Source organism: Trichoderma aggressivum (genome assembly GCF_033847375.1).
Source record: "Trichoderma aggressivum f. europaeum strain CBS 100526 chromosome Unknown scaffold_010, whole genome shotgun sequence".
Classification (NCBI taxonomy): domain Eukaryota; kingdom Fungi; phylum Ascomycota; class Sordariomycetes; order Hypocreales; family Hypocreaceae; genus Trichoderma; species Trichoderma aggressivum.
The window spans coordinates 262,071-283,478 of NW_026946376.1; the positions used below are offsets into that span (position 1 = coordinate 262,071).

A 21,408-nucleotide genomic window follows, 5' to 3' on the forward strand; every position below is an offset into this window, starting at 1 on the left:
AAAAAAGCAACATTGAGAAACGGCAATAAAGTAGGTTTCTTAGACAGAAGAACAGTAAGACTGTGTTTTAATAGTCAGCTCCAATGCGCTGTGGCTGCTGATGCTCTGACCAATTACGATAATCCGTTGCCTGGTAATATAGTGAAGAAAAGTTCTAGATTTCCCCAGTAAGCTTTTAGTAGATATCTGTTGCATTACTATGTAGGTAGCTAATGTCTACATCCGAGGTGATACGGATATAGCCTACCTGCGGAGCATGGGAAAATCTGGATCCCGGCTGGGGATTGGCATTTGAAGCTTACTTCACAGTAGAATACGATCGTCTGCGGGTTCTATTGGTTGAAGCTACTGTACTATCCTTCTAATTGGCCCAATATTTTCCGTTACAGCTACCTTCCATAAACCTTCGGTTATAATGACCTCCTCGGCGCTTCTTCTTCATCTCTCTTCCGCTCTACCGTCATCTCAAGAGTTTTGTAAACTAATATTGCAAGTGAGTTTTGCTGACGAAGTTCATGTGGAACCATAAGACAGAGGTCTAAGTTTGCTATGGTTAACATTGTAATATACTGTGAGACATAGTTGTCTAAACAAACTTTTGTTTGACACTGAACTCAAGATTAAAACAGAACACAATCTATATAGATCTTACCTGGGTGATATCATTCATTGCATGATTCCCTGTCGTGAGTGGCAACATGGCATACGACCGCCGGAATGTTGATTCTCATACTTCAGTTTATTTTCCGATGACTCAAACCTTTAGCCTATCTATGGCGCGATTGCAGCCGACGGTCAGATGTCTCATCCACCGCTTATTGTTATCATTAAGGATTGCAGTGAGTGTTTTTTATATTTCGAGAAAGTGATTCTCGATCCGCCTCTTTTTGCAAACATTAATACCATTGGTCTTACTAGTCCTAAAATAGCCCTGCAGGAACTACGTTGATGTAGCCTTGTGATCAGCTCTTGCGCAATCCTCCTCCGAAACCTCTTTTCCCAACAACCAACCGAATCCTTTCAAAATATCAAGTCTTTGTCTGCGGGACGAGTCCAACTGTGGAAAAACATCATCGTATCCATGAGGAATGCCAGGGTACACGTCAATTCGCGTTTGGACTCCATGATCACGCAACACTTTCTCATAGATAAGTCCATCATCCCTTGCCGGGTCATTTCCATGCACCTGTAGATAAACAGGTGGGAGGCCTTGGTGCGGGCTCTTGGCGTTGAAAGGAGAGTAGTCGGGCGAGTTGAAATCTGGTTCATATGATGACCTCGAGAATTCCATCGCTGCTTTATTGAGAATAATTGCGTCCGCATTTTGTTCCCTAGAGAACCACAGTTCCTTGTATTGATCAGGGACGTATTCTTTCTCAAGCAGAACGGGCATATTCAGCCAGACTCCGGTTATACAAGGGGACACTGCTTGAGTAACCCATTTTTGGGCCGCGACGGCTGCCAGATTTGCCCCAGCGGAAGTACCGCCAACGATGAAACCCGCAGACAAGTCTGCTCCGAGAGATTGTGCGTTCTCTTGAGTGGATAACCACTTCAAGTTATCCCAGACATCATTTGGTGCGGTTGGAAACTTGAACTCGGGAGCCAACCGATAGGATATACAAACAACAACAGCCCCATATAAGATACTTAATGCTTCTGCATGAGTCTTCATAAGACTGTTGTCACCTAAAATAAATCCTCCGCCATGAATCAATATGATCAATGGCTTAGAACGGGAAACAGTATCCGGTTTATAGACCACAGCGCCATTCTGATGGTCATCTCTCATAGGAATGGTGATAACAAAGGCATTTCCTGGTGGTGCCTGTAAAGGCAGAGCATTCTGTCGGGACATCTGTACCAAACTTGGGAGAGGTATCAACAACATGGAGTTTTTCGAGCCGTCATTAGCAAGATACTGAGAATAGTCAGTCTCGTTCAGTCACTCTACATGGTATTGCTTACTTCAGATACCCCAGGGCTATAGAGTGTGTTATCATTAGCTTTGCACCAAAAGTCAGAGAATCTTAGTATGCACATACTCTAAGTTCCCCAGACTAGAGACACTTGCTTTCGTATTGTATGCAGCCATTGGTGCAATAAATTGTCGCTATGAAGTAGATGCTGTTAGCTTGGGATTGTGAAGAAGATGAGAATTAAACTGCCATCCAGGTCAATTACATTGTCTTTTTATATCTTTCGATAGATTTTGAAAATACAAATGAACATCATGTATATGCTTCTCAACGTTGAATCCATTGATCTAGTTGGTGGAATAATGTCCAGTCCCCGGATTACTAGTTTCTCAACACATCGTTAACATCATAGGCATATTACTACTTGGTTATTCACGCCAAGAAAAGCAAATGTTTCGGAAATAAGAGACAGCAACTGCCACAACTCGGACGTAAGCTTTGCTCCTTTTTTTTTCATCTGTTAGTGCTTGAGTTAGACCCTTGCCACCACCCCTCGTCTGTATTAGAAAATTAATTCCAAATTTGAACGAAACCCAAAAGTTCTGAATGCCCATTGCACCTAGGGGTAGGGTCAACGATTTAGGATAAGGTCTTACTGGTCTCAAGAGTCGGCTTGTATTTGTTACAAAACATAACCAAATGAAGTTGGGTGTCAATTGGCAGCTATAGCAAACTATACAATCGTCCTGAAGCATGAGAGGACAATAAGAGTCTGAATACCTCATAAAAAGATCCTTGGACGGTCACGTTTGTAAGATACGAGAAAGGGGCTTGAAGCTGCAGTGTGTCAACCAAGTTGCTGAGGTGAAGAATATTGTTGGTGAGAAGCCTGCAAATTCTCCGTAGGAGATTTAGTTCGGGAAAGCCGGCGATAATCAGTCCAGTTAAGTCTATTAAAGATATCAGCCTAGGCACCTGTAGATAATACATTCACGCAGAGTTGTTCACCATGGTTACATGTACTACCACATTTAGATTAACTACCTACCTAGGTAGTACAAGCGTAGTAGAAAAAGGAAGTAGGTGTATATGCACTCGGAGATCCGAATCATACGGATGGTAGTTGGCTATTACTCTTCAAAGCCCCCAATTCCTTGATAAAGAAACACAAATACAGGGCTTCACCATGTAAAGAGTGCACGTATTAACAAAAGTCAATGTTCTTTGGAGCCCACCAAGGCCAACTCAACCAAATGTGAATGACTCGCACTCATGTTGAAAGAATTAAATAGTGTATATTTGTCTTGGTATTGAGTATGTGCAAAGAGAAGAGCCCAGCCAAGGTGCCTTTGCTCCATCAGGAGACTTTTCGCGTCGCCAAGCACATACGACCATAGGTAGTGGAGAATTCGGGGTCCCGTCTGCTCCCCCAGAGACAAGCCACTAACCGGCAGATTAGTAGTTGGGTGGGTGACCACCAGCGAACACCGGCTGTTGTATGTTTTTTTAATCTTTTATAATCCCTCTAAATAAGGCCTTATAAGATGATCAGAGCCACGACCGAGCACATACGACCATATCCATTGGAAAATACGGGGTCCCGTTTGCTCCCCCATCGTCAAGCCAATGAGAGGCAGATTAGTAGTTGAGTGGGTGACCATCAGCGAACACCGGCTGTTGTATGTTTCTTTTTTGTTTTTCATCTTAGTTGATCTCATTTCAGCTTCTGTAATTGAGCTTGTGCTTCGTATTATACATTATGTAAAGTCAAAGATATTCTGACAACCGAGAGAGGTTCGAAGTAGTTGCAAGTAACAGTGAATCAGTCCAGAGTGTAAAGGAAGAAAAGCTTTTGTCGATGTAAATCTGGAACGATGGGACTTCTTGTGACCATACATGTATGTTACAATGCCGTCCATAGTTCCTACGCTTGGCTGAGGTTCTAAATGATCATCATTCTGATCTAAGGGGCAGACTATCAATAATTATTATATGTAATACTATTTCATATCCCAGTTGTTAAATACTTTGCTTCATCACTTTGATATGCACAAAAGCGCCGGAAAACAACACGCAACAGGAGGCTCAACCGCACCTACAGCCTCAAAGTCTCATTCCACGATTGCCAATACTGATTCTCCCAAACAGGCATGCATTTCACCATACTTGGGGGATCGAGCCGCCATTCTATTCTATCGCCATCTGAATCTTGTTTCAAGACTATGTCAGACGTAAATCCCTTGTCTTCCTTGATCTTCTTTGCCTTTTCCACAGAGTACTCAAGGTTTACGGACGGGACGACGGCGATTTTGCTGTAGCCCTTGAACCAAAGGTCTTTGCAAAACAATTGCGGCTCACCTTGTCTGCATTCACCGGCGGTTTCATTCGCCGCCCTAAATTCTACAGACTTTTCCAAGATTGGCTGGGCTGTGAATGCTGTAGCGCCGTTCCAACACGAGAAGACTTGAAAGGGACGTTGCGAGTAGAAACGACCTCGAGTCTTATCAGCGTTCCAGAAGAGATTCCATGCCGAGTTCCAATTCCCGTCGGAGGGAGTTTCGAAGAAAGAATCGCCATGGATTGTGCGGGCAATCCATACATCGTAAAAAGTAGGGTGCTCGCCAACATATGTCCAGTCCATGGCGCATGTCATATCCGCACCAAGAACTTTTTTTGATGGACGAGCTCGAGGATATCCTCGGAACATGCGAATACATCGTTGAGGAAGATGACGGTTGTATCACCTGTCGCTTTACCATGCAAGTCCAGGAGCGGTGCTAATGCCTTGTTTCGAAGCTGTGCAAGGCGCGTCACACGGCTGTCCTTGCTCGGATCGATTGCAGATGACTCGAAATAATATGCGACACCCATACTCTAAAGTATTGGCCGGAGAGCCGCAAGTACGTCCGCGGTGCCGTCTGGAGAGTTGCCTTCAACTATGGACAGTACACATTGTGCCGGGCCGAGAAACCGAATCGCCTCGACAATGCTGCCTATTAGTCGAGGTAACAAAGGCAAGTTTTGTCGCAAGTTGAGGGCGAAGAAGTATTTAATGGCGGGATCGGAAGGAAGTTTGCTCTTGAGTGCGCCATAACGTGTTGATCGTAGGGCATTCCAGATTTGGTAACGTTGAAAGCTGTGGTGTGAAGATGGCCTCGAGATATTGCGTGATGTTGGCGGCCGGCAAGATGCTACCTGGGAGAGTCAAGAGGGTCAGCTAAAGCTTGTTGTGTTTGCGAAAAGAAAAAGCAACGGCCAAGAGCAGAGTACCAACCATCAAGCGCACCGGCCAGCTCCGGCGTCTTTGGTCTTCCATCATCAGCATCATGTCGAAACAAAGATCGCGCAAATCGGTCCCTTCCCATTAACAGAGTTGTGGCCACAATGACGCCCGCGATCAATGGAGCTGCTAGTATCAACAGTCTCGTACGCATCTTGAGAACTGACAATTACACAGCACGCTGGCTCAAAATCGCATCCTTGGCTACATCATGGAGCTCAGAAGAGGATGCGAAGACGGTCATATTAAGGAGACTGTAGCCGCCCAGGTTAAACATGGAACCAACAGCTTTTTTGAAACCTCAGACTTGACACCTGGGGCAGTTGGGTGTTCGGGTAGTCCGTCTAGGTGTCTTGCAACGTGCTATATGTATGGATGAGTGGAGGGAGGCAACCCGAGCATCGAGTGATGCAGCTCTCCTCTCTTTCTCAGAGTTCTTCGCTTCCGCTTATGTCGCAGATCGGTCACAATATCTTCATGGTATAGCCAGCCGGGGCATGCTAGACGAAAACCATGGTTGCATATATGACGAGAATACTCGCCGTTTTCCTTTTCTTCTCCCAAGTCAACAAGTGTAGAGCGCGGAATCTTGGTAACCCACTACCCACTCTCACAGCGCAGCTAATTCAACGCAATGCAACGGAAACGATAAACGAGCTGCTATGCAGACAGAAATGTCTACTTGCGGATACGAAAACGGCGATCCAAAAAGAAAATCCGCACTGCTAACCCTGGATTCGATTGTCGAGTTGACACCATGAATGGCCTCTGGGGTTTTTGTCCCGTCACTGTTATAGCAGCTACTGACTGCGGCTTGGCTGGAAGCTGCGTCGACCATGGATCGTGTTCGAGTGGGTGTGGGAAAACTGCCAATACCAAATTGACTACATTTACTTGGTAGGTCTCATCTCCAATAGTCACGGATTGCCTTTGTGGCATAGCAGTTGTTAATGACTTGACTCTGCAGTGGGCCGAAGCAATTCTGTTCCACCGCGCTCTTGACTTTTGGCGTCGGCCAAACATACTCCTATATTGGCTGTGGCGGAAGCCCCAAGACGGATCATTATCTTATTTCGCCTACCGCAGATTCTGGCTCAGCCTCTGACAAATTATCTTCACCAACGACACCGGGTACGACACAGATTTCGACGAGTGCGTTTACACCATCATCCAAGTCCACAGATGCATCTGTTGGTAAAACACCAGTGCCGATAACGCCCTCAAATGGCGTAGGGCCTGCAAAGGAAACAAATGGCGGCAGTGGCAGCACCAACAACGGTGGTTCATCTGCAAACAACACTGGAGCAATCATTGGTGGTGTCATCGGTGGCATGGCTCTGCTGTGTTTCTCCGGCATTGTTGCACTTTTGCTATTGAGGAAGAATCGATCATATCACCGCCAGAAACCAACTAAGAGAGCGCAAAGAGATACTCATCAGTCTTGGTATCATTCGAGTCCTAAAAGCAAGCATCGTCTCACAGGTGGCTGGGGACCTAGAGAACTGCAAGGCTCGGAATATGAAAGAATCCCTGATAAAGCCATAGAACTACCCGGCTAGTACTTAAAATACTAAGTTTCTCAAAGGCAAAGCTTAGAGGATTAATGTCTAGAGCGCGAGTCAGTGGTTTTCTCCCTGGACAGGATTTTGAACATCTGTTGCCAAATGTTAAGAAACGGCAAGGTCATAGCGGCTGAAAGCGTGTTGATGAAAGAACCACTAATAACTACTGGCTGTTATAAGTTTGTTTGCTGCTTGGTTTTCATACACGTCTAATTACTTTTGTCAAGTTGCGATTCTCTACATTTGGTCAGCATTTTGCATAGTAGCACGTCTTGTTGGTGTTGTGACTGATGCTATCGCGGTGGAAGAGACATATAAAGTCAATCAACAGTAGTATATTTGGCTATTGAATATGTGAAATAAACTACCGACGGACTCTTCCATCCCCAAACTACTCTGTCCTTAACCCTAATGCTTTCTTTTTTTATTCTCCGCATTTTAGCCCAACAGGGAACCAGGTATAAGCTTGAACGGCAGAGTTCTTATGCACTTAGACGTAAGTGTCGGTAACAGTTGAGCCGTCAATGGTGACGCTGGTGAGCACCTGGTTGTTCTGTCGAATGTCGATGATTGAAGCAGTAGAAGCATCCAGAGTGGAGCTTCCGGTCGATGCCGTGGCATCAGTAAAGACAACGCTGCCCCAGTTGGCGAGGTTAACGAGAGAGGAGCCTTCCTCAAAGTCCTCGACGATCCATTCCGCGTTCTGGCCTCCAAGAGCGTAAGTAGAAGTGAGAGACTTGGAAACGCTCTTGCCGGTGGTGACATTCTCGATGACTGCAGTGCCAGCTTTGGTAGAGGTTGCAGTGACGGTAGTCTTGATGGTATCGCCGGGGGAGATGGCGAGAGTGAAGTCGTATGCATAATCGGGGAACCACTCATACCAGGCGTCGTAGCTCACTTTACCATTGGTAATGGTAAAGTCAACACCCGTCTGCCAAATAGCATTCTGGTAGGTGTCGCCATCAATGCCAACCCAGGCGGAGGCACTGTAGGTGCCGCGAGAAGAAGCACCCGAGGGAGCCTTGAGAGTGGGCACGACAAAGCTAGCAGAGACGCTCTTGAAAGTCTGGCCAGCTGGAGGGGAGGTGATGACGGCTCCCGACCAGTTGCTGGAGTAAGAGACGTGGGTGTCATTGCCACTGGCAACAGATTCAACATCAAGGCGCTGAATAGGCCTGGAAGAGCGTCCTTGTCTGCGAGCAACACGCTCGCTCAAGGTGCTGGGAGCGGCAGAGACATAGCCAGCGAGCAGTGCGTAGCTGAGGGTAATGGCGGAAAACTTCATCTTGAAAGGTTGAAGTTACGTTGGGGTCTTTTCAAGTTGTGTTGGTGCAAGAGCTGGATGCTTCTGAAATGTGTTGTTGAAGAGTGGTGCTGAACTCCAAATTCACTGGCAGATTCCCATGCTTTTATAGACATCACAATTCAGCTTCACCTACGAGAATAACCATACGAGTATGTATATAGTATGTATGCTGCTTGATACTACCTTCCAAAAGTGTCGAGTTACCATTTAGCGTAATGAGTATAAGACAGCAGAAAAACATGCAAGATAATGCAATGAGTGAACTCCGGCATGTGATAGTTGGGATGTTGACTCCATCTCTTGATGAATCGTAGAGCAGCAAGTCGTCGTCCTAAGTGACGACCCACCATCTCTGCTGCATTCCTATCCCTAAAAAGAAATTCAAATCCGGGAACCTTTGCATTCTAAAGGCGTAATTGCAGGGCTTGTATTGTTGAAGATTATCGTGAGAGATTGCATTGGCGCGGATGCCGTGGAAGGCATCACACCTCAGTGCCGTGTTCCGGCAGATGGCACTGCTGCCAAGACTCGGGAACGATCTTGTAAACCATCTTGAACTAACATCCCGCATGATTAACCTTAGACTCCTTCACCTGCCTAATTCAGCGGATCCTACCGAGATTCGAATGGCGTCTTGTGTTGCTATAATTGCCCTATAACTCGCTGCCGTCTCAATGGCGTATTTTGCTGCATAAATTACCGAATTGCGTGGGTTGTTGTTGTAATACAGCATTGCATAGTCGCCATAACTAAGCCCTGTTGCGGGTTATTTACGGACCGAGCCGTTGAAGACAATGATGACCTAAAGCGGCAATTGGTTAATAGCCAGGTGGAATGACTGTAAGCGAAGGTTGCCTTGCCTCTAAACGTTCTGAGAATGTTACATGACTACATGATTTATTATACCAACAGGCCTAAATTGAGGAGAAAGATGGCGAACATGTATGCAAAACTACATGTACAAGGGCGTTGATGCGTCAAGAACTGGCATTTAACAACATCCCCCACCCCCGTTTACCATCTACATGTACCTTTAGCAACTGCCGCGCTCTTTCGACATTTCTCTTGATAAAAGCATATGCACTCTCTGTATGCGCTGAAATGCCAGGCTCCACGCCAGGTTTCTTGTCCAATACTCTCTCTATGGCCGTGTACTGCGATCTGGTGCATCATATGATCTTACGAAGCATGCTCGTTTATATCTTTCGAAGAACCTAGCACGGTACATTTCATCAAGAATGAAAAGAATGTCGCCATGTTTATGCAAGTGCACATTGAATCCAAATCCATCAAGGTGGAGTTCATTATCACTATGAGTGTGACATCGCGTGGGCTCCCGACAGCCTTGCATTAGAAGGACCAACTGATCAATGTCATGTGAGAGGCTGTGCTACCTGTAACACACCGAAAAAATATCTTGATAAAAATTAACCGTCAGTTATCAAAGACATGAAACTATTACAGGGTATTTCAAAATGAAGCCAAGAGGGTTCCGTGAGTAGACAAACTAGGTTGCTGTATCCGTACGACATGCCTTGCCTTGGGCAGAAACATTAGGCAAGCATGCATGCAGTAGCTCCAGTTGGCCCTGATACGGACACAATTTCGTCATATGCATTCTTTATGAGGCGTAATTCTTAATCATTTCGTGTGCTCTGCTATGTATCAACGAGGCCGTGCAGGCTCAGTGGTGGTCAACCAAATAAAGGGAAAGGGTGAGGCATGCAAAAGTGATAATCAAGTACCTGGGTAATAAACTACCTGGATGAGCTCTGAATAATGTTAAAGTTCCACGGTCAACCTATCTTAAGATTGAAGGTTAATACCGGTAGGGAAAAAAACTGTCATGATTCCCGGTTTAGTCACCTAATAGCCAACACAGTCAAACAATGCCGTCCGTATATGACACTGACTATGTGTTCTCTAATCGTCAGTAGAAAATTAATTCCATAATTAATAGGCACATGTAGATACTAGCACATTGATGCACATCAAGCGTGTACAGCCAACAGCCTCCACACAAATAATAGTATTCTTATACTTCACATTTTACTTCATACAAGTCTAGAACAGAATTCAATGTGTCTTTCCCAGTGTAATGTACCATTTTCCAACCCATCCACAATAATCCATCCCTAGATCTGTAACTACATATCCCTATCAACGTCAACGACTATCCAGATATCTTATAAGAAACTCCGTCACCTTCTGCTGTCTTATAGGAACTCCATTAACAGACCGTGTGCCAACTGTTTGAACCTTTTTGTTTCGTCAATACACTTGACAAATCAGTCAACAACAACCGTCTTGGTATACGGCTATCGTCCAAAGTTCTTCAACTCAGCCTCTCTTCTACTCTCTCCACGCATTGCTAAACTAAAATACTAAGAAGACATGAGGAGCGAGCCGCAAGGCTAATCATTAATTTCGCCAGAGAGACGAGCTAGATCATAAGATGGATACTTTACTCCCTTATGGTAGAGAAAATCGGAAGGAGGATCGTAAAACCGATGACGCTGGTTGCACTTCTCCACTTTGAGCCTGCAGTTATGTCTATTCTGCACTTATTAATCAGCTTTCCGTTTTGGCACAGAATTTCTGCACAATTGAAAGGAAAACAGACATCACAGTACCTTTCACTATATATAACCAAGCTGGTCTTAATAGTAGAAGGGGAGACAGATAGCTAGGACCGATGCACTTTGTTCTTCACGTCCTTATTTCCCCATTTGGTCCTTAGTTCACTCATCACTCAAATATAGGCACTCCACATATCCTATGCAAGACATATTCCATAGTTTGGTTTCAACTTATAGCTTCAGATGATGGGTCCAGGTTCATATTCGCTTTGGACAGTCAAAATAGTACAAAGTAGTCTTATTTACTCAAGAACAAGAAGTTTCATTCATGCTTAGACAACAGATAATTACAATTCACTACCACCAGGTATACCCATCTTTCCGAAGAAAAGTTAATCAGTGTTGCATTGAACAAACTCGATAACATCCTTGGACTCGAGAATGATAATTCCAGGTCCATTCACCTGACCCACTCCCAGACCGCGGCTCATGGCATCCAAGAAAGCGCAGCGAGCACCGAAGTATCTGCCGGGGAGGGCAGGGTTCAAAAGTGGCTCGACGAAGACATTGTCAACAATGCCGCCGCTGTCTAAACAAATGGGTTAGTAAGCGTTTTGAAAAGTCAAATACCAGATTATACGTACTGAGAGGCACCTGAGAGATGCTGTCGTCAACCCACTTCATCTCGGATTGAGTTCCGTTTGTGTAGGTGAAAATGACACCGATCTTGCTAGGCTCGGCCTTAGGGGCAGCCATGACGAGGCTGCTGAGAGCTGCGAGAACGACGGCGGCGCGCATGATGATTATTGGTGGCTGCAGTTTATTGAACCTGGAGTAAGATTGAAGTTGGAGTTGCTGGTCTTCAAAAAAGGAATAACTTTGCCCGTTGAGAAGGACTCTTATATACAATTGCCCATGGTGGAGCACCTCCTTGACTTCGTATTTCGCCAACAACCCCGGCATTTCCCAAGCCCGTATCAGTAGTGATGTACTTGATACGAGTAAAGGCTCAAGCAATTTCAAGCAAATGAACCCCGGACTACAGACGCCAAGCCTCTAAACTCTCCCCCACAACAGCACGGTCGCTCGCGAAGCTCTCCTGTATAAGCAAGTTATCATCATACGAGTACTTTCTCGTGTTGGAAAATAGTAGTCAAGATACAGAAGCGGTGTGGCTCTTTGCCAATTTGTCTTCTCTAACGCCAAAAATGCCTTTTGGGTTGTGAGTAGCTCTCCTGTTACCAGGCCCACAGAAGTAAGAGTGCACAATTAAGGGGTCAGACTACCGAGGTAATATGCCAGGGTTTGTCCACTATGACAACGCTCATTCCCCTATTTCCCCATGTTAACGAATCTCGTTCAATACTGCATCAGGTAATTGAACGGAGCATTATGGCATTTAAGCTTAGCTTTGCACGGTATTTGTATCACTACAACTGTAAACACTGCGAAGCGCCTGCGTTAATAGTAGTGAATACACAGAATCTAAATCTCTTCTTCGAACATATATTTTTACAAAGAAAGAAAAGAGAGTCGGGGGTTTTCCCCCCATAACGCGCCGTCCAATTAACACCATGTGTCGTGCTTACTACCAAGTGTCCAAATTGTTCTCATCCACTATATTTGCAGTAGGTGACGATCAAACATACGCGTGTGGGTTCTTCCATTGAATCTCAAATCCTCTAAATGGATACGTAATTCAGATCTGATCCAACTAGCTATTTCTTACCAACCCGTGGGATCAGCGACACTATTATAGGCTAAAGACGAAGGTCATAGAAGCATCCTCTAAAACTGCGCATCTTGTACACTCAGATTCGGTAAGGTGAAGGCTATGCTGACAACTAGCCCGATTTCTAGAATAAGCAGCCAAAAACCCTTCCTATTGTCTACCATCAAAGATGTTTGTGTACTGTTGAAGCATAAGATTCTGGTCAAAATCCTGCGCTATCTTTTCAACCGTTGCGGATTCAGGATCAGATTTTGCCAAATCCAAGTCCATCATGAATGTTGCTCTAACGTCTCCTGGTAGCTGGTAACCGCTATTGTTGCCATTAATATCGTGCAGCAATTGCCGCGCAGTTGGGCTTGTGATGTCTCCCTTACGCAAAGCCATCGATAGAAGGGCTGTCGAGATAGCTCGTGTAACACGCCAACACGGTCGAAGTCGTTCGTAGCCATAGACGCAGAGCAAGAAGTAAAAGAACCAATTTTCGTCCTTGGGGTGGTTTAGAACGGCGTTGGCCAAGTAAGTCAAGGCCGTATGCCATAGTATCGTGTAAGATGACGAGGCGAAGTTGAGCCTATAATTTATAATGAGCTGTTTAAGCTGGCGAGCCGATGCGATGCAGACATTTTCCGCAGTGCTATGAGGACTGGTGAAAGTTTTCAGGTGCTGATTCTTTAAGTCGCTAGACATTGAAAACCTGAACAAGTCGAGGATGGCGGCATGAAGCCATATGCTACAGATATGATTAGAGCTTGGATTGAACGGGGATGCATTCAAATTTCACTTCAATAATGACAAGTACGTACTGTAAAATTTGGACAAAATGCGGGCTTCGATCGTTTCGAGACAGTTTTAGCGGCAGGCGGTTGCTCCAGGCTAGCAATTCACGAAACTTGAATTCTGCAAAGTACAGAGTTCTCCGGTCACCCGCGAGTGGCCCTTTATGCCTGTACATTATAGCTAGTTCATGTAATATGGACCAGAACTGACAGATATAAGGGAACACCCCGCCCATATACTGGGGATCAGGCTCGGCTTGGGGATTGTCTGAGTTTTCGGGCTCTCCTGGTACATCTGGTTGGTGATTCCAAGGAATAGGTAGTTTAGGCGGGATCCTGGGGCATTGCAGGCCTGGTTGGCGGTAAAATAGAGACATGTGGCTGTTAAAAGGTGAGCATTGAGATTGTCCACTCGAAATGACTGGGTGGTGAGAATGTGAGTACTCACGTAATCCAATTGAAAGATCCCCAAGCCGCGTACAGCTGCGCAGTCTTTTCTGGTTCTGGCATGAGCTCGATTTTTTGTTGTTTGTGGTTTGCCCCAACCCCAAGGAGGCCCATACGGACGGCCATCTGGGATGCTTCGTTGAGATATTCTAGGACAACGTGATCTCTCCCCTGACCTAGGTAACCCAAACTCAGGAATTGCACAGCTGCTAAATTCAGTATTGAGTCGTAGCTGCGTTGGCTTTCCCAGAGCGACTCCGCCTCGGTGCAGAAACGAAGTGCCAGTGAGCCACCATCGGGGTCTTGAGCATTCTTCAGCTGCTATTCCTTCAGTTAGTTCGTGGATTGTATTGTCCAGTTGCATTTGTATGCCAGTACTTACGCATGCCCAATAAAGAAGCGCGTTGACAAGCATTGAGGAGCAGTAGTCCGTCTTGCCCGCCGTGAGGCTAGAGACAAACGAGTTGGGTTCGAAGAATCCCAAAAGGGGATGATCTGTTTCCAGATATAGGGAGATTGCACGAGCAGCATACTCATTACTAATTATCACATTCGTCCAACTGCTTATATCTAATTGGGCGAGACGACTATCGCAAAGAGGAGGTTCGGGTTCTGCTTCGGGTACTGCTTCGTGCTGTGTTGTGCCTTGCATAAACTCGGTACCTGAGCCTCTCCTCGCTGTATGTACAAGCTGCTGGTACGTAGCCTCTTCTAGAGTTTCTAAGCTCAGACTTGGTGTAGCAGGGTATGCATTTGGATACTGAGGTCCCAGCTCCAAGGATTGAAATGCATCGCTCATCGTTGCCGCTTCGAAGCTGGGATCAGAATTCTGCAGAGTGCCAGCTTTGTCTCTTAACCTAGAGAGGACAGCGGAAGCGTCACCCTCTTTTTTCAGGCTCCTTAACTTGTCCAAGACTTTGTCTTCCGGAAGTTCGTTGAGCAGGCGGATTACTTCGAGGAGTAGCGATTGAGACTCTTCCGATATTGCAGAATCATCCCTGTACACGCAATCGCTTTGTGTGTTCTCACAAGCCGAACAAACTGGTCTTTGGCCGTCGCACTAGGAATGTTAACTTCGATCAATGATAACTTTGCATCTCGAATAATACAGGACACACCCGGATCTTTTTGCGACGGCAAGCGTTGCAGGCTATTGAAACACCTACACGACGTCGCTTGGATTCTAGTACCTCCGAGGAGGCGGACCCAGCATCCGTGGTGTCTTGTGAGCGTTTGGGGGTGATGGATACGTAATTATGCATGGTTGTGATTCATAGAGTCATGATAATCAACTGAAATAGCATGGAACGGCACTTGAAATAGCCTTTGAGAGGAAAGGGTATTGACAGCCCTGCCAACATACTCCGATCGCATCATGCTGACGATACTCAGAGGCTGCAGTGCTTGTGTCGTACGCTAGGGCTTAGCGTCAGAATGGCTGAGACATGACAGCATTCTAACAACGATGGTGGACATGATCTGGCTGGTGAAATAATGTGGTGATCTCATAAGTTGCCAGATTCGCATCATCTTGAGCCCGGAGCGAATCAGAAGGCAGTCATCGTTTCGATCGCCATGTGGGAGCCGTCGCGTGCGGCGGTTGAGAAGAGCTGGAATTCCACCTGGTATCCAGTTAATTTGACGGTTACTTTATGCTAACTGCGCGTCGTGCATGTGGATAATGAAGCCTTCACCACGCAGGAGTTTATCATGTAGCGCTATTCAATGTGTCATGCATGTCATTCTCGTGAGCAGCGACCTCTATAGACTTCCTGCAATCAGCTGTCACCGTTTCAGTCGTAAATCATTGGTCATATATTGGATATCGCTCCGAGATGTGACCAACACGACCTTCTCTATTAACCCATCCAAACATTACACAAAGGTTTGGGTGTAAGAAGTATCATGTGCCTGATTTCTTGGTTCTGTACGTATATGGTCTATAGTATTAGACAAACTATTACCAAAGAGATCTTCTTAGCATTGATCAGGAAACAACTCTCGAGATGACTCTATCTCGGTGGCTTGAAGCCATCCCACTAGATGGCATTGCGGTAACCTAATGCCACCTGGATTCAAGGCGCGCAGCAAGTCTTTCCAATTAAATACCCAGGAACTTGCTCAATTACCTTAGTAGTGTTAGCTATTACTGAAGTTACACCTAGCTAGTGTTCAATAAGGGAAATAGTAGCCAGCATCCCAAGCGTCCGAACAGGATGTGAAGTTCACTTACTCGTGTAGTAGATGGTACATTTAGATGCCTATACCTGGCTTTTTAAGTACCCGCTACTACCACCACTATTAATGATGCTTTATTCCAGCGTCTGCTATTATTGCTATTTTGTTTTGGCATCTGCTCCTATTGCTATATTCTTCATATTTCTGGCATTGTCACTCACTACTTATGTAGCTTTAAAACTGAAACATGGGATGCTGCATAGCAAACTTAGGATACTGGTTAGTATTCCCTTCTCATAGCGAATATGCAATGCTGGACACTAACCGACCATCGTGACCACTTCATCAAAATGACTAAATATTCATCATTGATTGTCGCTGGTTTTCGGCTTCTTTTCTCGGCACTGATAAGCGACGCAATGGAGCAGGTTTCTCTTCAGAAACTCTGTGTAGCCAATCCAAATCCTTTGAACGCCTACATCTAGCTCCATGCGGACCAAGATTTGACATCCGTCTTTTGCAATGTCTCCGGACATTGAGTTCCAAGTGTTGTCCCTTTGTCCTTCGAATTGATTGACAGTCACGCTGCATTCTATCTCCGACAGCACCTATCCCCACAACTAATGCCATGAGATGCGGGCCTGAATCCACGAAGGAAGCTCTAACATACGAATTAGAGAGGACAGTGCACCACTGTGTCCAACAAGGTTGGATGCCTAGAGCAGTCAGGCCATGCCTGTCTCGCCTTTTCAACCAGCATTGACTCAGCCTCATTTGTGAAACTCTCCCCCTCCATTTAAAAGGCTGCTCTTCACTCTTGCGCTCAACATTGGTAGCGTTCCAATTTTTGTATTCGGCGAGCCATTCAGGCCCAACTTTATCAAATCATTTGGCAATTTCTGCTTCAGGAATTTCCCCCCCTTTTATTTACCTCATATTCGCACCGTAAGCCGAGACGTCGATGTCCCAGCCGAACGGACAAGCAGACCTGGTGCCCAAGGTCACCGATATAAGACCCCTCCCCTTCAGGTCGCCGGAGCCACCACAGCACTCTATGGATGAGATCAGTGTCCAAGGCGGGGTGATAATAGATAATACAGAAGAGCATCGTATTATCTCTGACGAGTCTGCACCGCAAAGCTCTACCACAGATAACCCACAAGTTCTGCAAGATGTTGCCTCTCCAGAATCGCCGAGCGACGCCGGTTGGATGGTGTCTGATAAAGAAGCCGTGGACTCAGACAAGGATACCATCGAAAATATGTCTCTTGGAGACTTCCAGATGCGCGAAGAAACTCCGGAACCTGCAATCAGCAATCCCCTAGAAGCCTATGGGTTGCAATTGATGCGCCTTGAACCACAAGGGAAAACCCCTTTGACGCCGGCTCGTCCAGAACAACCGGAGTCTGGAATTAAATTATTACAACAAGACTATGCATTGCGTTTCAAGCTTCTCGAGGAGCAGACCAAAACCCGCCTTATCATGGCTCGTCAAGAACAGCCGGAACCTGCAACTAGTTCAACCCAACCAGACTATGACTTGCAATTGAGGCTCCTCGAGGTGCAGAACAAAAGGCGCCTTGACATGGCTCGACAAGAACAATACAAGTTCCGTACCCCGCCGCCGCACCTTGATACACAAAGAGACGAATCTTCTGAGATGAATGGTCAAGAACAGCCGCAACCTGCAAACCGTCTAGCTCTACAAGATTATGGGTCACAGTTGATGCTCCTCGAGGCGCAAAACAAAAAGCGCCTTCAGATGGCTCGACAAAAACAATCCCCACTCGATATCCAGCCACCACAGACTCAAATGAAGATGAAGGGGCCTCCAGGGCCTCATGTTATGGCCGTTATGCCCCCAACACAAGGAAATGCAACTGCAGGGAGCGGAAACATGATGGCAACTCTGCCACCCGGAGCTCGATACTTTATACCGGCCTCTCCGGCCAATCCAGCGGCTATGAATGTGAAGATTATGCCTAATTCGGGAGCCCAGCCTGTCAGTCAATCCAATCCTAAAGACCAGGCAATGCCAATGCTAATAGCTTCCTCCAGACAACTCTACCAATGTCACCGAGCCCTCCAGATCCTGCGATCCTTGCTCTACAAGGGCAACTGAGAGATCTCGTGATTACAAACCAAGTACTTCGACGGCAGTTGAACGATGCAAAGGGGGTCAATTTCGCTATATTCCACTGCATTGTCGGTCAAGAAGAAGAAGGGACCTATCTTGAGAAGCCACACTGGACAAAAAGTGGTGAAAAGTTACAGCTCAAGGCATACGCACCATTACTTTATCCTGATGCATACATTCTTTACAAGCCTCTCGCCTTTGTTATTTACAAATATTACTCACCCGATATGTCGACAGAGGCCAGCGAAATCTTACAGCAAGGTGGCGAGATGCCAGGGCCAGAGCCAACCCGTGAGGTCATAAAGCTCTTGTCGGACGATATGATAAAAGCAGTAGAGTTATTTGAGAAAGAGGATGAAGAAGCACAGAAGAAGCTTCCGTGTCTTTCCGTCGAGAAAGAGATGTCAGCGCCGTACCTATGGTGGTACCACTACCGCGACAACCGAAACAGAATTTCTAACCTGCCGAAGCCAGAAGCTGAGCTCGTTCACCTTTTGACCAATTGGATAGATGCCAATTATAGTGAGCTCTATGATCAGATTGATAGCCAATTCAAGCGCGGCGCGGTCTCCGCCACATCTCTGCCTTTCTTGGTCCAGCCCGGCGACGTTTTGGTTCGTTGGGATGCGGAGGGCGTCGAAGCCTTTTTGGCAATGTCTTGGTTGCATAAAAAGAAGAAAAACTCCGAGATACAAGAGCATCTAGAAGATTCGGACTGGACCTTCCTATCGGCACCTTGGTCGAAGAAATTCGAGAGTTGGGAAGTTGACGCCTGGTCATACGTGTATAGCGGGAACTTTTATCGGGTGGTGGGAAGACTCGATATAAATCTTGACGTGGATGAAGCTGGTACGGAGATTCCCATTGTGAACTTGAACGTGTTCCCGCTCCGATTTGCCTCGCAAGAGTTGCGAGAAAGGCTGGAGCGGCGAGGCAAGATCTTCTGGAACTGTGGATATGGCAACTACATCTCATACGATAACCAGAACAAGAACGAAGAGCATGCTGTGAGTTATCATAACTTAGCCACAATCTAGAAACCAGAATCACTAACGCGTCGACGTAGCAGGAAGAGTGCTACATGATAGACTGCCGTGTATACTATGAATCAACGCCTAATCAACGCGCAACACCTGAAGAAAATGCCTCAATACGCGAATTCAAGGTGGAATCCCGGTTTATACCGGGAGAGGAGAGCCCATCAGAGCCCGACGTGTATCTTTTTCCTCGAACAATCATCGGCTACCATCTACAGCGCAAGGAATGGAGTACGTATTCGCATATTCGTGAAGACGATTTACAGAGGGCAACACACTGACACCCTACAACTTAGATCGCCTAAATGTCGATCAAATCCAGGAAATGCCTTGGAATGAGAAAGCATTTAGCAATATCGCTGAAGACGTCGAGATTGAAGAATTAGTTCGGGCTCTTGTCGCAACCAAGATTGCTGCACAAGTAAGAACAGACGCGATACATAAGAAAGGCGACACCCTCATCACGGTCCTTCACGGAGGCCCAGGAACGGGAAAGACATTCACGACTAAGAGTATTGCTGAGCTAGCAGAGAAACGCCTCCTAGAGGTGAAATGCAGCAAACCCGACATCACAGCCAAGCGTCTCAATTCAATGTTCTACCTCGCCGGACTTTGGGGAGCTTTACTTATGATCGAAGATGCAGAGGCTCTCCAAGAGCAGCGCCCTCTGGACGGCCCGCCACGTGATTCGTTCGTCTCGGACCTTTTACGCGAAATCGAGCGCTATGATGGCATCATTGTCTTTACTTCAAAGAGTGCCGGTGACCTTGAAGAGTTGCTCAAGTCACGCTCACGGCTATCTGTACCCTACGAAGCACTGACTCAGCCACGACGGGCACAGATCTGGCGCAACTTTTTGAGTCATATCGACTCCCGGGGCGAAAAGAACATTGACTTTGATGGCATTCATACTCACATGGGTGAACTGTCAGAACGAGTGATGAGCGAACATCAGATCTGTAGTGCCATCACTACCGCCTGGCAGTTGGCTCAGTTCCAAGGCAAAATGATGACCATCGGTCACTTGAGATGTGTTAATAGCTTCGCCGACGAGCATATCCCGTTTTCGTGAGGGGGGACTCTCGAATGACCAGATGACGAGCGGTGAAGGCTGTGCTCAAGATAGTCTCCCGAATATCGCTCATTTCGTCTTTCGAGTCCTCTGGCCAACAATTTTACGACCAACAGCTTTACGGATTTACAGCTTGACGGATATACAGCTTCACGACCAACATGAGCCATTCATTACTAATGTGATAAACCATCAGTCAAATAACTAGTAGAACATTTACAGAATAGATTGATCAATATTTTTGATAGCCTCTCCCAATATGATTAAATTTTTGTCAAAATTCTACATCCTTTAGTTGATTATGATGAATTCTCTGACTATATCTCCAGCTCAAAGATCATCTAATGCTAGATCAGTGAAGGATTTCCCACCATGTTCATAGAAACAAAAGGGCTTGCCAATTCCAGATTAGTCTCCGTTACCCATGTCTAATTTGATTTCATCCGTAGCTGTGAAAGCTATGCTGCCTCCACGTTAAATCCTCTTGATGCAGTAGCAAATGCATGTTGTTTTGTTGCGTGGTCACACGATTGGAGCGCCGCAAGGATCATACAAATAGCCTTGTTTATAATAGAAGAGATGCCTTCTTGTAGCCTAGAAAGAAGCATACTAGCGACGCTGTTAGGGCATCAAATCGAGCCATGAAATGAAGGCGTTAGCCGCCGTTGGGTCTATCTCATGGTCACACATGTATGTATAAGTACATGTACAATACTCTAAATTCCAAGACGTCTTGTTTTTCTACAATGATGCTGTCGATTCTCATCATAATTGTATTCTCAACAGTTCATACACATTGTGGTGCAGAGCGTTCCAGTCATAAGAGAGCAGCGTGGAGCTGGCTTACGAGTACATCTCCATTTGCGGCAACCGAGAATTTAAAAAATTCACTAATATTAAAGAGAATTCACCTAGTAGTAGACAGAGATATCGAGGGCTTGAGTGTGGATTTTCTAGCAGACACTGTGAGATGCTTCAGTAAACAGGACGATAAGGTCAAGTCCCTCGACATCGGGTCAGGCTATATGATGAATGCCGATCAGGATCGCATATTAAGTGATTGGAGGAATTATCAATCTTTTGGTACTCATGGAAAGGTAAATGTAGTCGCCTTTGGCGAGGACATGCGGCGGATGCAAGATTTAGGCTCCATCCTCACATTGTCGGACACGGCATGCCCTTGATGATGAAAATGCCAAGTTTAAACTAGACCAACAATATCCAAAGCGCATGTATATGAGAGAATTCGAGAGACTATCCTTTTTGAGAGCCGTATTGCAATAAATCCATAACCAACATACGGCAGCATTGGGAATTCGCGCCGGTCTGTCTTTATTCTAAATATAGTACCGTATGCTTCCTCTGCTAATGTGTTGGTCAGCA

At 45.9% G+C, this 21,408-nt stretch overlaps 6 protein-coding genes across 6 annotated transcripts; 1 reads left to right on the forward strand and 5 right to left on the reverse strand.

Moving 5' to 3' along the window:
* Nucleotides 1-940: 940 nt before the first annotated feature.
* Nucleotides 941-2,095, reverse strand: Triagg1_3469 (uncharacterized protein; the record flags this gene model as incomplete). Its single annotated transcript, XM_062897765.1, has 3 exons — nt 941-1,921; nt 1,969-1,984; nt 2,046-2,095. 3 exons carry the CDS (start codon nt 2,093-2,095, stop codon nt 941-943), a joined length of 1,047 nt encoding a protein of 348 aa, XP_062757458.1.
* Nucleotides 2,096-4,014: 1,919 nt separating this feature from the next.
* Nucleotides 4,015-4,626, reverse strand: Triagg1_3470 (CAZyme family GT69; the record flags this gene model as incomplete). Its single annotated transcript, XM_062897766.1, has 1 exon — nt 4,015-4,626. One exon carries the CDS (start codon nt 4,624-4,626, stop codon nt 4,015-4,017), a length of 612 nt encoding a protein of 203 aa, XP_062757459.1.
* A 2,625-nt stretch (nt 4,627-7,251) lies between these two features.
* On the reverse strand, nt 7,252-8,046 carry Triagg1_3471 (uncharacterized protein; the record flags this gene model as incomplete). The annotated part of the gene is made up of 1 exon (XM_062897767.1): nt 7,252-8,046. One exon carries the CDS (start codon nt 8,044-8,046, stop codon nt 7,252-7,254), a length of 795 nt encoding a protein of 264 aa, XP_062757460.1.
* A 2,992-nt stretch (nt 8,047-11,038) lies between these two features.
* Nucleotides 11,039-11,444, reverse strand: Triagg1_3472 (uncharacterized protein; the record flags this gene model as incomplete). Its single annotated transcript, XM_062897768.1, has 2 exons — nt 11,039-11,235; nt 11,291-11,444. 2 exons carry the CDS (start codon nt 11,442-11,444, stop codon nt 11,039-11,041), a joined length of 351 nt encoding a protein of 116 aa, XP_062757461.1.
* Nucleotides 11,445-12,528: 1,084 nt separating this feature from the next.
* Nucleotides 12,529-14,863, reverse strand: Triagg1_3473 (transcriptional regulator family: Fungal Specific TF; the record flags this gene model as incomplete). The annotated part of the gene is made up of 6 exons (XM_062897769.1): nt 12,529-13,108; nt 13,182-13,322; nt 13,395-13,535; nt 13,603-13,922; nt 13,984-14,661; nt 14,720-14,863. The coding sequence occupies 6 exons, from the start codon at nt 14,861-14,863 to the stop codon at nt 12,529-12,531; spliced, it is 2,004 nt and encodes a 667-aa protein (XP_062757462.1).
* A 1,877-nt stretch (nt 14,864-16,740) lies between these two features.
* Triagg1_3474 (uncharacterized protein) lies at nt 16,741-20,025 on the forward strand (the record flags this gene model as incomplete). Its single annotated transcript, XM_062897770.1, has 4 exons — nt 16,741-17,781; nt 17,838-18,923; nt 18,983-19,184; nt 19,250-20,025. The coding sequence occupies 4 exons, from the start codon at nt 16,741-16,743 to the stop codon at nt 20,023-20,025; spliced, it is 3,105 nt and encodes a 1,034-aa protein (XP_062757463.1).
* Nucleotides 20,026-21,408: the final 1,383 nt, after the last annotated feature.